This window comes from Hordeum vulgare, chromosome 6H, assembly GCF_904849725.1.
Source record: "Hordeum vulgare subsp. vulgare chromosome 6H, MorexV3_pseudomolecules_assembly, whole genome shotgun sequence".
Taxonomy (NCBI): domain Eukaryota; kingdom Viridiplantae; phylum Streptophyta; class Magnoliopsida; order Poales; family Poaceae; genus Hordeum; species Hordeum vulgare.
This window is the reverse complement of record NC_058523.1, coordinates 233,671,506-233,685,396: the sequence shown is the minus strand read 5'-3', so window position 1 is coordinate 233,685,396 and position 13,891 is coordinate 233,671,506. Positions and strand designations below refer to the sequence as shown.

Below are 13,891 nucleotides of genomic sequence, written 5' to 3'. Positions count from 1 at the left end.
TCTCCAATAGATTAATCCTCTGGAAGGTGTCGAAGTATAGGATATTGATGTTGCTGCCACCATCCATTAATACCTTTGATAGGGTGTAACCTCCCACTTGGGGAGCCACGACCAATGCCAGATCGCCCGGGTTATCTACTCTTGGTGGGTGATCCTCCCTGCTCAATGTTATGGTTTGCTCAGACCAATGGAGATATCTGGGAATTGCCGGCTCAGATATACTGTACGCCCGGTGACTTACCTTTTTATCACGCCTGGAAGCATTAGTAGTGAAAACGTGGTACTGCCCATTACTTAGCTGTTTGGGATTGCTGCGGAAGCCCCCATTATCATCCTGGTCCTGTGGAGCCCCCTGTGGGGGCGGCTGCTCGAAAACTCCCGGCGGGTTGTACCGTTGCTGGTGGTGCACCGGGTACTGGCCGCCGCCTGGCTGCGGGCCTCCCTGAGCCCCCTGTTCGGGAAAGCCGCCGAAGGGGTTCTGTCTTTGGTTGGACGCGGCGAGTTGGTCCTGGCGTCGGTCTGGATCTTCGTTTTGACTCTTCTTGATCGCCTCCGCCCGAAACTCTCGCATCACGAAACAGTTTTCCCAAGAATGACTCGTCGGGCTGTCAGCCGTGGCGTGGTGCGGGCAAGGGCCCTTGAGTAACTCTTCATAGTTACGCGGCCTTTTCCCACTGAAACCTCGATTCTTCTTTTTGCCGTCATTAGCATTGGTGTTGGCGACCAAGTCAGAGGGCTCCTCCTGCGGTCTAAGCTTGCCATTGGTCCCCTGATTGTGACGGTTGCGCCCCTGGAAACGGGTATGATTTTTGGATGACTCGCCCTTTTTGGGCGAGTTAACCTTACCATCCTCGCCGGGATCCTTATTATCATCGGCCTCGGCATATCTAGTGAGGGTGTCCATCAGTTCGCCCATGTCTTGGACCTTTCGTTTGAGTCGCCCCAACGCCTGCACTAAGGGCTCGTAATGACAATTGTGCTAGAGGATAAGCACAGCTTGAGCCACCGTAATACCATCTGACGAATGAATAATCTCTGCAACCCGCCGTGACCAATGGTGGGCCGATTCATCTGGGCGCTGAACACAATGTTGTAGATCGACAATCATCATCGGACGTTTGCAGGTTGCCCGGAAGTTTTTGATGAAACGCTCTTTTAACTCGGCCCAGGACTGGATGGAATTGGGAGGCAAGTTTTTCAACCAAGTGCGTGCCGACCCCTCGAGCATCATCGTGAAGTATCTGGCGCAAACCGCCTCGTTTACGTCGAGCATGTCCATGGCAATCTCATAACCCTCGATCCATGACGTTGGTTGGAGGTCTGGTGTATAATTAGGCACTTTCCTTGGTCCCTTAAAATCCTTGGGCATCCTTTCATTCCGAAGGGCCGGGGACAAGCATGGTACCCCAACTCGCCCTCCGCCCCCTACGAGGGGGGCCGGGGCCTCGTTTTGGATGTTCGGGAAATCTCGGCCCGGCGGGTTCCGCTCGGGCGGGTTGTCCTGCGGGAAGTGTCGCGGCCCACTATTTACGGCAGGCTAGTCCTCCGGCCTGCTCCTGGTATAACTCGCCTGAGGGGTGGAGTGCAACCTCTCGAGGCTATGCGAAAACTGGGCGTTTTGAACCAGCGCCGTCTTCAACATCTCGATGGCATTCCTTGCTTCTATCTCAGCTGGGGTGTTGCCGTGAATCGGAAGAGACTCCAGGTGGCGAGTTGCGGCAAGCACATTATCCACCGGGTTGGAGAAGTGGCCTTGAGGCGTCCGGAAACGAGGAATTTGACCCTCAATCGGCTGAGCCGGCGGGTTAGGTGGGCGGCCCGGTCCTCCTGCCAGGGCGGCTCCCATCCCGGGGGTTCGTGGAGTGTCGAACAGACGGGTCGGATTGAGGTCATGGGGCAGGCGACCCTGGTGTCTCCACTGATGGACGGCGTCGGACGCGCGTTGCTGTTTCTCGAGCCGTCAGTTGTCAGTGTTTAAGCGCATCCTTTCGGACGCAATTTGGGCTTGTCGAGTCTCGATCCTGGCGGATTCCATCTCAGCATCCTGGTGGGCCTTTGCCACCGCCTCTCTGAGCTTCACTAACTCCGCGTTTATCTCCTCTTGGTTCTCTGGCGTGAGGGGAGTCGCCATTAGTCTCGTGATTTCCGCCGCTAGATCTACCAGGACTGTGGATGGACTCCTGGACGTCCCGCCGGTCCCATCGCCTCCAGCAGGGTTTTGTGTGGGTTGAGTTGCCCCAGCCATGTAGATGGCGATCTAGCGGCGGGTTCAGTCAAGGACTTCCGGATCCATGGCCAGCGACAAGCCTCCGAGACCATCCCCATGGAGAGACCGGATGGAATCTGAGTCGCCCATGGACGATTCATCATCCGAGTTGACCGGGGTAGTTTCCTGAGTCGCCAAGTGTGTTGGCTCCTCCGATCCCTGCGTGAACCCCACAAAGACCGGGCTCCGATCCCTGCGTGAACCCCACAAAGACCGGGCAAGTTAGATTTTGCGTTATGACTGGGCGGACGTACCTGGCCGGCTCGACGATGTCGGTGGAGATGTCCGGCTCAGGAACGAATGATCCGATCATGCCGATGAAGATGTTGATCTTGCCGAAGGGGACCCTGTAGCCAGATTCAATCGAATTCGCTTCAGGTCTCCATCGCTGGTTGTCGATGTAGGTTATCCCGCGGCGGCTCCGAGTCATGAGCGCCGTCGCGTAACTCCCAAACCCTGGTAGGGATCCCTTTGAGAACTCAACTCCACCGTGAGTAGGCCCCACGGTGGGCGCCAACTGTCGTGGTTTTTTCACGGCAGATGTCCTCGTGAAAGGACTTAATACTGGAGCCATCGCACCTTGGTGGCGACTCAAAGGGGTTAAGCGGGAGAGACATGGAGATTTACCCAGGTTCGGCCCCTCGAGAGGAGGTAATAGCCTACGTCCTGCTTTTGTGTGTATTGATATGGATTCGATTACAAGGAAGGCGTAACTCGCCTAAACCTAGCACTCGGTGATTTCTAACCTATCCTCTGTCCCCCAGGACCTCGCCTTTATATACAGGTCGATTCCCTAGGGTTTACAAGGACTCCTTCCTTTTTACAACTCGTGACCATTGCGATCTCTAAATCGCCATCTTCCAAAGCTAGGAGACCCGCCAAGAGCCATACTCATCGTGCGACCTTGATTCGGCCAAAACGAGGCCCAACTAAACACTTAGATGAGTCGCCCAATGGATAACCCGGCCCAACTTGAGCGGGTCATCCACAGGTTACATCCCCAACAGGTATCGAATACCCAGGCACTACTACGAGAGTCGGTTAAGTACACATCAATAACATGTATATCAAATATACCTGATTTTTCTTTGGCCGCCTTCTTATCAGCCAGATACTTGGGGCAATTGCGCTTCCAGTGACCCATACCCTTGCAATAGTAACACTCTGTTTCAGGCTTAGGTCCAGCTTTGGGTTTCTTCGTCGGATTGGCAACAGGCTTGCCGCTCTTCTTTGAATTACCCTTCTTGCCTTTTCCGTTTCTCTTGAAACTAGTGGTCTTATTCACCATCAACACTTGATGCTCTTTACGGAGTTCAGACTCTGCGACTTTCAGCATCGCAAACAACTCGCCGGGAGACTTGTTCATCCCTTGCATGTTGTAGTTCAACACAAAGCCTTTATAGCTTGGCGGCAGTGATTGAAGGATTCTGTCAGTGATAGCTTCTTGCGGGAGTTCAATCCCCAGCTCAGCTAGACGGTTTGAGTACCCCAGACATTTTGAGCACATGTTCACTGACAGACGAGTTCTCATCCATCTTGCAAGCATAGAATTTATCGGAGGTCTCATACCTCTCGATCCGGGCGTTCTTCCGAAATATAAACTTCAACTCCTGGAACATCTCAAATGCTCCATGACGCTCAAAGCGACGTTGAAGTCCCGGTTCTAAGCCATACATGACTGCACATTGAACTACTGAGTAGTCCTCCTTACGTGCTAACAAGCGTTCTTAACATCCTGATCAGCCGTAGCGGGTGGTTCATCTCCTAGCGCAGCATTAAGGACATAATCCTTCTTCCCAGCTTGTAAGATTAGCTTAAGATTACGAGCCCAGTCTACAAAGTTGCTTCCATCATCTTTCAACTTAGCTTTCTCTAGGAACGTATTAAAATTCAGGGTGACTGTCGCGTGAGCCATGATCTACAACACAAATATATTCAAAGTGGACTTAGACTATGTTCAAGATAATTAGAGTTTAACTTAATCAAATTACTCGCTAAACTCCCACTCAAAAAGTACATCTCTCTAGTCATTTGAGTGGTTCATGATCCACTTACACTAGCTCAAGTCCGATCATCACGTGAGTTGAGCATAGTTTCAGTGGTAAGCATCCCCATGCTAATCATATCATCTATATGATTCATGATCGATCTTTCGGTCTCATGTGTTCCGAGGCCATGTCTGCACATGCTAGGCTCGTCAAGCTTAACCCGAGTGTTCCGCGTGCGCAACTATTTTGCACCCGTTGTATGTGAACGTTGAGTCTATCACACCCGATCATCACGTGGTGTCTCGAAACGACAAACTGTAGCAACGGTGCACAGTCGGGGAGAACACAATTTCGTCTTGAAATTATAGTGAGAGATCACGTCATAATGCTACCGTCGTTCTAAGCAAAATAAGGTGCATAAAAGGATTAACATCACATGCAATTCATAAGTGACATGATATGGCCATCATCACGTGCTCCTTGATCTCCATCACCAAGCACCGGCACGATCTTCTTGTCACCGGCGCCACACCATGATCTCCATCAACGTGTCGCCATCGGGGTTGTCGTGCTACTCATGCTATTACTACTAAAGCTACATCCTAGCAAAATAGTAAACGCATCTGCAAGCACAAACGTTAGTATAAAGACAACCCTATGGCTCCTGCCGGTTGCCGTACCATCGACGTGCAAGTCGATATTATCTATTACAATATGATCATCTCATACATCCAATATATCACACCACATCGTTGGCCATATCACATCACAAGCATACCCTGCAAAAACAAGTTAAACGTCCTCTAATTTTGTTGTTGCATGTTTTACGTGGTGACCATGGGTGTCTAGTAGGATCGCATCTTACTTACGCAAACACCACAACGGAGATATATGAGTTGCTATTTAACCTCATCCAAGGACCTCCTCGGTCAAATCCGATTCAACTAAAGTTGGAGAAACTGACACTTGCCAGTCATCTTTGAGCAACGGGGTTACTCGTAGCGATGAAACTAGTCTCTCGTAAGCGTACGAGTAATGTCGGTCCAAGCCGCTTCAATCCAACAATACCGCGGAATCAAGAAAAGACTAAGGAGGGCAGCAAAACGCACATCACCGCCCACAAAAACTTTTGTGTTCTACTCGAGAAGACATCTACGCATGAACCTAGCTCATGATGCCACTGTTGGGGAACGTCGCATGGGAAACAAAAATTTTCCTATGCGCACGAAGACCTATCATGGTGATGTCCATCTACGAGAGGGGATGTGTGATCTACGTACCCTTGTAGACCGTAAAGCAGAAGCGTTAGTGAACGCGGTTGATGTAGTGGAACCTCCTCACGTCCCTCGATCCGCCCCGCGATCAGTCCCACGATCTAGTGCGGAACGGACGGCACCTCCGCGTTCAGCACACGTACAGCTCGACGATGATCTCGGCCTTCTTGATCCAGCAAGAGAGACGGAGAGGTAGAAGAGTTCTCCGGCAGCGTGCCGGCGCTCCGGAGGTTGGTGATGATCTTGTCTCGGCAGGGCTCCGCCCGAGCTCCGCAGAAACGCGATCTAGAGGTAAAACCGTGGAGATATGTGGTCGGGCTGCCGTGGCAAAGTTCTCTCAAATCACCCCTAAAACCTCCGTATATATAGGGGGAAGAGGGGGAGCCTTGCCTTGGGGTCCAAGGACCCCCAAGGACTTCGGCCGAGCCAAGGGGGGCAACCCTCCCCTTCCAAACCGAGTCCAACTAGGTTTGGAATGAGGAGTCCTTCCCCCTTTTCCCACCTCCTCTTTTTTTTCTCTTTGATTTTTTCTTCCTATGGCGCATAGGGCTTTCTTGGGCTGTCCCACCAGCCCACTAAGGGCTGGTGCGCCACCCCCAAGGCCTATGGGCTTCCCCGGGGTGGGTTGCCCCCCCCCCCCACCGGTGAACTCCTGGAACCCATTCGTCATTCCCGGTACATTCCTGGTAACTCCGAAAACCTTCGGGTAATCAAATGAGGTCATCCTATATATCAATCTTCGTTTCCGGACCATTCCGGGAACCCTCGTGACGTCCGTGATCTCATCCGGGACTCCGAACAACATTCGGTAACCAACCATATAACTCAAATACGCATAAAACAACGTCGAACCTTAAGTGTGCAGACCCTGCGGGTTCGAGAACTATGTAGACATGACCCGAGAGACTCCTCAGTCAATATCCAATAGTGGGACCTGGATGCCCATATTGGATCCTACATATTCTACGAAGATCTTATCGTTTGAACCTCAATGCCAAGGATTCATATAATCCCGTATGTCATTCCCTTTGTCCTTCGGTATGTTACTTGCCCGAGATTCGATCGTCAGTATCCGCATACCTATTTCAATCTCGTTTACCGGCAAGTCTCTTTACTCGTTTCGCAATACAAGATCCCGCAACTTACACTAAGTCACATTGCTTGCAAGGCTTGTGTGTGATGTTGTATTACCGAGTGGGCCCCAAGATACCTCTCCGTCACACGGAGTGACAAATCCCAGTCTCGATCCATACTAACTCAACGAACACCTTCGGAGATACCTGTAGAGCATCTTTATAGTCACCCAGTTACGTTGCGACGTTTGATACACACAAAGAATTCCTCCGATGTCAGTGAGTTATATGATCTCATGGTCATCGGAACAAATACTTGACACGCAGAAAACAGTAGCAACAAAATGACACGATCAACATGCTACGTCTATTAGTTTGGGTCTAGTCCATCACGTGATTCTCCTAATGACGTGATCCAGTTATCAAGCAACAACACCTTGTTCATAATCAGAAGACACTGACTATCTTTGATCAACTGGCTAGCCAACTAGAGGCTTGCTAGGGACAGTGTTTTGTCTATGTATCCACACATGTATATAAGTCTTCATTCAATACAATTATAGCATGAATAATAAACGATTATCTTGATACAGGAATTATAATAATAACTATATTTATTATTGCCTCTAGGGCATAATTCCAACATTACCCTGCGGTGTAACCCGGCTTGAAGTATGACCCAACTGTGACTTGGAGACTCACTGGCGACTCATCAGTGACCTGATGGGCGGCTCATACATAACCCTGCAAGCGACTCAGACAAACGACAAAGGCCCAAGGCCCGATGTGCACCCCGGCATAAGGCGGCTCGTAGAGAGGCTAGGAGGGCTTACTCACAAGAGAAGGTCCAAGAAGAGCAAAGACTCCCCGAGAAGGAAACAAGATCCGGATTAGGATTCCAGAGAGACTAGTCGTAGTCCTACTCCTAGTAGGACTCTACATGTAAACCTACCCCTTCCACCTATATAAACAGGAGTAAGGCGCCCCGAGAGGGACAGATTCACAAGTTCATGTCATTAGAGAGGAGTAAGGCGCCCAAGAGGGACAGATTCACAAATTCAAGTCATTAGAGATGGACACATTAGACACCCTCGAGATTAGAGATATCGATTATGCACCCTTGTAATCGAGATCATCATCTTCAACAATGAAACACAAGCAGGACGTAGGCTTTTATCTCCATCGAAGTGGCCGAACCTAAGGTAAACCACATCTCTCGATTTCGACCAACCCCTCTCAAGCCGTCACATAGTTACGATAGCCTCACACCTAAGTCATTTCACAAGGACATATGCCGTGACAAAACCACGACACCAACCACACGCCTCCTGCCTCTACTCGTCAGTCAACGCCTGTTGAAGCCGCCCCGACCTTGACCCATCAATGGAGTGTCGCCTATAGGTCGTCTGTCGCTCGCCTTCACGACGGATCTCCATCGCCAAACACATTCATGCCACTCGATCGATGGATCACATAGCGGAGCCAACCTTGTCATTGTCATGTCATGCCGGCAACAACCACTAGGTCGTCCATCTTCGATCACCCTTCTCAACCTGGCCTCGGAACATCTCCAGCCCACCACCATTCTCGGCCTGGCCTCGGACCGTCTCCAACCCACCACATGAAAACGATTAGGGAAGCTGACGTTTGGTCTTATTACAGGAATATTTTTGCAACAAGACAAAGAGAAACGACTTGCAATATTTTTGTAGCAAGACAAGACAAAGAGAAACGACTCGCAACTCGGTCGCAGTATGCCTCCCTTTTATAAGTCTTAGAAGAACGGAACTGATATGCACTACCAGAATGGACCAATCTTTATTCGGTAGATAAACACTTCTTCTCATCATAGGAAGCTGGAACCAGCAGACTCGTCTATATAGTCAACCCAAACAACAAAGTTTTGAGTCAAGGATCCCGTTACTACAGGACGACCAAGCAAGAATCAATAGTATCTTCTTACAACGATGGATTGAAAAGAAAAGAAAAGAGAATACCCATTTCCACAATTGCTTCTTTTCCAACTCAATAAATGAGCTGAGATATTGTACAGCCGAGGAATTCAGAAGAAAATAAAATTTTCCGTTGGGAAAGTCAAAACAAGGGATGAGCAGAGAAATGCTACGCGAAGAATTCGTGTTTTCAATCCAGACGTTGCTCCCCTAAAGCTCTTGTGTATCAGTTTGTCCATGAGGCGGACCTTCTCAAAACTGGCTTCATTGCCTTGTCCTCTTCCAAGGCTATCATACCAAGATGTGAAGGATCCTCCAGCAACATCTTGGCGACCAAATACCCAGCAATAGACCAAGTCTGAAATTTCCTTGCCTGCTTGCCAACATATTTTCCAAGTTTACCATCGTAATACTCAGGCCAGCCATCCTTCAACAGCCTCCTCTCAGCTAGGTCAATTGCTCTTCTTGCAATTTGCGGCCGTCCAGTTTTGATGCTTGCTGCCGTGAGCAGCCAGAGAAGTACTGCAGGAAGAATGTTTGATGCATGAAAAAAGGAAGCCGTATGCAATGGCTGTTGCAGCTCAAATCAATGTCATGTTTCAGATTTCTACTAGAAATATGAGAAAACTAAAACAAACCAGAAAAATGGGGGACAAAAGGAGAGATTCATGCAGATCTTTCTCTTATCAACAGAAAAAGCGGCTCACTAAAAACATATGGAAGGTGTAAATCACAGTTCATCCTGTTGACATGCTTAGCATAAGTTTACCTTCCTCTACGTGCTAAAAGATAAACTTGTCGCGGTTACCATTTGATTTAATTTAAAATCTAAGGCGGTGCTAGGCATTATGGTGGATTATGGTAATCTCGTTTGAACAATCCGCTTTTGCCTATTTTAGTGTTTGTTTGGCCTTTTTATTGCCTATTTTAGTGGCTAATTTCCTACAATGGATTAAAAACTAAGAAAACAAACACTAAAATGACACATATATTACACATAATGAAAGCACGATAATTTTCACATATATTACATACAGAGAGATCCAAGTAACACAAAGTGCAATAACCTGGCCAAGATCCTCCATTGTGGTAACTCCATCTCGTATTTTTGGGGTCACATCCCGTCACGATACGCCATTCATGGTTCTCAATAGCAGGATAGCATATCTTCAGAGGCATCTCACCAATTAACTCTTCCCAGCGCTCCTCAATGAGATCCATTATGGCCATAGATTGCTCAGGTGTAGCAAGAGATGATACTATGGCAATCATGTTTCCAAGTGCAAACCAACGGAAGTCCATCCTTGCAGGACTGACATTACCAACAAAAAAACCACCCTCACAAGGCATGAAATCAAATAGCCAGTCCGGAATAGAATCTGGAATAACATTAAATTTGTTGACGGCTGTATGAGAATATTCTTCCGTCTTGTAACGATAAATATCATTTAGCTGCTGGAAATCCAGCCAAAAATAACTCCGCATGTGATAACTTAAAGCATGAAGACGAGTTGCAATCCGCTCCACAAAATCTTTCCCTTCAGCATCATGTTTAAGCATTAGAAGAGCACACCTTAGTGCCATGAAGAAAAGGGATTGAATTTCAATGGGGTAGCCATACACGCCCTACAAAAATAGGATTGGAGTTAGAATGAGGAAAAGAAGCACAAACAGAAACCATGATGGCATTTCACTTAACTAAATTGAATTCATAGCTCATAGAGGGCACATGTATACGCAAAAATGAGCAACATGCATCACCCAAGAAATGGTTATTGCAAAGTCACTACAAAAGTTGCTAACAAACAAATGGATGTTCTAATATTAGTCATATTCCTAATCTGCAATTCTACAGACTGAAAGGAATACTTGTGAATTTACACATCACAGAAGGATAGCTATGTGCATACCATGATGCAGGTGTTGGGGATATCCTCCTTTCGGAAAAACATATCACAGAAGGGGAATTGTTGCCGAATTCAACGATAGTGCAAGGTTGTTCACATGCAGCTGTAACAACAGGTTCAGGTGGACCAAATGAAGGAGGTAGTGGACTTGGGAAGCCCATATTGATGGGAGCATATTGAGCATCACAGCGTCGTGGATATAGTAGGTGTGTATCTAACTGGACCTCCTCAAATAAAACATGGGCATTCGGATTGCTTTTGGGCCAAGGATATTGCACTCTAGTATATCGGACATGAAAATTTGGAAGCACCATCATGGTACGAAAAACAGCACATCATCAAACTAAAACAATTAGATATTTGATGGAGAAAAATTGCCCAAAGGCACACAAATCCAAAAAAGAAATGAAATTTGCAAGTCCAATAAGTATGAAAAGGGGTATTGCATTTATTTATATGAAGATACATTATAAGTGAAACCACAACAAAGCTATGAGCACATTGTTGGTCATATATTATGTACTTGAACAAAGAACAACAAAAGCAAACAAGCCATTAAAACCTCACAAACTAAAGATAACAACGTTACAACAAAAGCAAACAAACCATTAAAACCTCACAAACTAAAGATGACAACGTTCCAGCAGTAAATGTAGAACTGAAATATATTGTTTTGGAGATATATCTAGAAAAGATTTAGCGTTAGTGTCAGACCTAGATGACTTCGACCATGATATTTGATCTTGAATTAGGATAATACTCCCTCCGTTCCATAATATTAGGTGTATAAATTTATATGAATAAATTTTACAGAACAACAGTATTTTTTCCTTACTTATAAAAATTATATCGCCAATTCAGCATTTATACAGACCTACCATTACCTTGGGCTAAGATGCCACAGTGCTACAACTTGTTTGTTTGATAGATATTCAATTATATAAAAATTATGGAAGTACTGACATTTGCTGAAACAGACATGAGACTTGTTTGAGCTTCTCTGAGACTAGATGAAAAGACATGTATTTGTTACATTTGATAGAACTTCCACTATATCACCCTTGTTTCAGCAAAGCACATCAGTTGTTTCATAATTCTGTAAGTTTAAAGAAATATCTACAGCAGTAATTCTATGAAATGTTAGCCCAAAAGAATGGTGTATGTATGTCAATAGAGTCACAGAAGTGGTGATTCATTGATTAAAAGAATAGGAAATTTGCAGTCCTGTGAAACGTACTCTTATTTGACTTGAACATATTGAAAGTGTCAGTCTATAACTTACCATCCTACGATCTATCATGCAGCAACCATCAGCACATAACAATGTCGGGAAGGTATCAAATCCCTCAGACAAGCACAGGCTCAGAATGAGCCTCATTGCCTTCTGGCATTCCGGCCTCTCTGCCAGAGTCAAATCCCCGGTGGACTTTGTGTAGGCCCGCAATAGTATGATCCACCAGAACCCCGAATCCACTGGTGCAACCCGCCCAATTGCGCTCTCACCAAAATCGGCGTGAAGGGTATCAACACCCTTCTTATCGTCATGAAGCACTTTAAAGCTTGCAGGCATGGCCCCCTCACCAAGCTTAAACCGATCAACCTTCTTCTCCCAACCCTGCAACAAAACGGTCTTGAGCAGGAAGTTCTTGACAATCTCCGGCTCGCCATTCATCAGAAACGCCATGGCGCTGGGCACGAAATCTCTCACAAACACCTGCAGCGAACCGCCCCCAAGTCACATAAGCATATGTCGATAACATGCTACTCCTTCATAAATTTAATTCAGACTTAAAATCTCGATTCATTATAACATTGAGAAAAAAATCGTTGCTTGTACTACCTGGTCATAGTTTAGGACTTCCTCGGATGCATGGTCGAAAGCGGCGATGGTACCAAGCGGCTGGCCGCGGAAAAAGACGAGGGAGCGGCGGAGGGCCTCCCAGGCGTCGCCTACTATGGGGTGGGGCTCGAAAGAGTGGAGCGCCGAGGAGGCCGGCGTGCCGACCAGAGAGCGTAGACCGCCGCCCGGGGAGTACATGCCGTCAAAGCCTCCGCCTCCCCTGGCGTGGCCACCGGAGTAGGAGACGTCGCTGAGCGAACGGTCGTCGAAGGAGCGCTGGCGCTCGACGTTGATCCGCGGCTTGTTGAGCAGGTGTGTGAGGTCGAAGTCATCGGACCCGGACAGCGAGTTGTGCGACGCGGACCGCCGCATCCCGGCCGCCCCCAGCTCCATGGCTCCCCTCCCTCCTCGCGAATCTGCGGCCGGCCTCCACCTACTCGCCCCAGCCAGATCTAAGCCCAAAACGGCGGCGAAGAGCGAGCTGAGAGATCTAGCTCGGGACGCTAGACAACGGCAGCGCGGACCCAGAAGCAGACACGGCAGCGCGAATCTCGAGGCGAGGGGGGTTCCGCAGAGGTAAATGGGAAAAAAAATGAGAAGTAGGCGGAGGGCCGCCTACTTATAGCCCAGCGGGGCCTGGGCGCCGACGGGGACACGCGCTATAAACCCGTGACCTTTTTGTCCATGTCGAGTGGGACCATCTCGCCCAAGGGGACCCGCGGTGCGTGATGGTGGGTGGATGATGTGAGAGATTTTGGGTTACCGGGTGCGGCCGGTGTGCAGCAGCACGTGGGGGGTTGGTGTGGTTGGGAATTGGGATGAGATGAGGACGAGGCGCTGACGTGGAACGCCGACCCCGGTTGAGTGCTGGGGGCGGTTGTTGGGTGCCCAAGGAAAGGTGAGCATCGTGGTGGCCGTCCGGAGATCGTCTGCCTGCCGATTTCCGGAAGCGGGGGCGGGGCTGGGCGGATCAGCGAAAATGCTAAACACACGGATCAATACGAGCTGATTATCGGATCTGTAGTAGTACGTACTTCCTCCGTTTCTAAATATAAGTCTTTTTAGAAACTTCACTAAAAAACTATATACGGATGTATATAGACATACTTTAGAGTGTAGATTCACTCATTTTGCTCCGTATGTAGTCATTTAGTGAAATCTCTTAAAAGACTTATATTTAGGAACGGAGGGAGTATATAATACTCATAGTGGCTGCCTAACGCCCGAAGTGGCGTCAGTAGTACAGGGGCAGCGTCGGGGCGCCAGCCACCAGCGATGTGGCCCCATGTGATGGTGAACGCGGCGGAGGCCGGCTAAGGCATGGCGCGGCATAGTAGTCGCCGCCCATTCCTCAAGGTCCGCGCATTAGCCGGAGCGAAGCAGGCGAGTGCACGGCGCCTCAGGCCGTCGACCACGCGATGACGGCTCGACTCCACCCGCGACCACCACTCCCGCCTCCGTCGCACGGAGACACGCAGAGTAGCGACTGCTGCCAATGGCGCGGCTGTGACAGCCCCAATGCACCACCTACCCCTTTTGGTAATACTAGCAAAAGGGCCCATGCGTTGCAACGGGAGAAAGAAATATCACA

The 13,891-nt window shown here is 48.5% G+C and overlaps 1 protein-coding gene across 1 annotated transcript; it reads right to left on the bottom strand.

Annotated features, from left to right (window-relative positions):
• Window positions 1-8,447: 8,447 nt before the first annotated feature.
• On the bottom strand, window positions 8,448-12,940 carry LOC123403970 (cytosolic invertase 1). Its single transcript, XM_045097873.1, has 4 exons — window positions 12,301-12,940; window positions 11,743-12,174; window positions 9,621-10,179; window positions 8,448-9,075 (listed from the first exon to the last, which is right to left on the bottom strand). Exons 1-4 carry the CDS (start codon window positions 12,691-12,693, stop codon window positions 8,780-8,782), a joined length of 1,680 nt encoding a protein of 559 aa, XP_044953808.1. The 5' UTR covers window positions 12,694-12,940; the 3' UTR covers window positions 8,448-8,779.
• Between the last annotated feature and the right edge of the window lie 951 nt (window positions 12,941-13,891).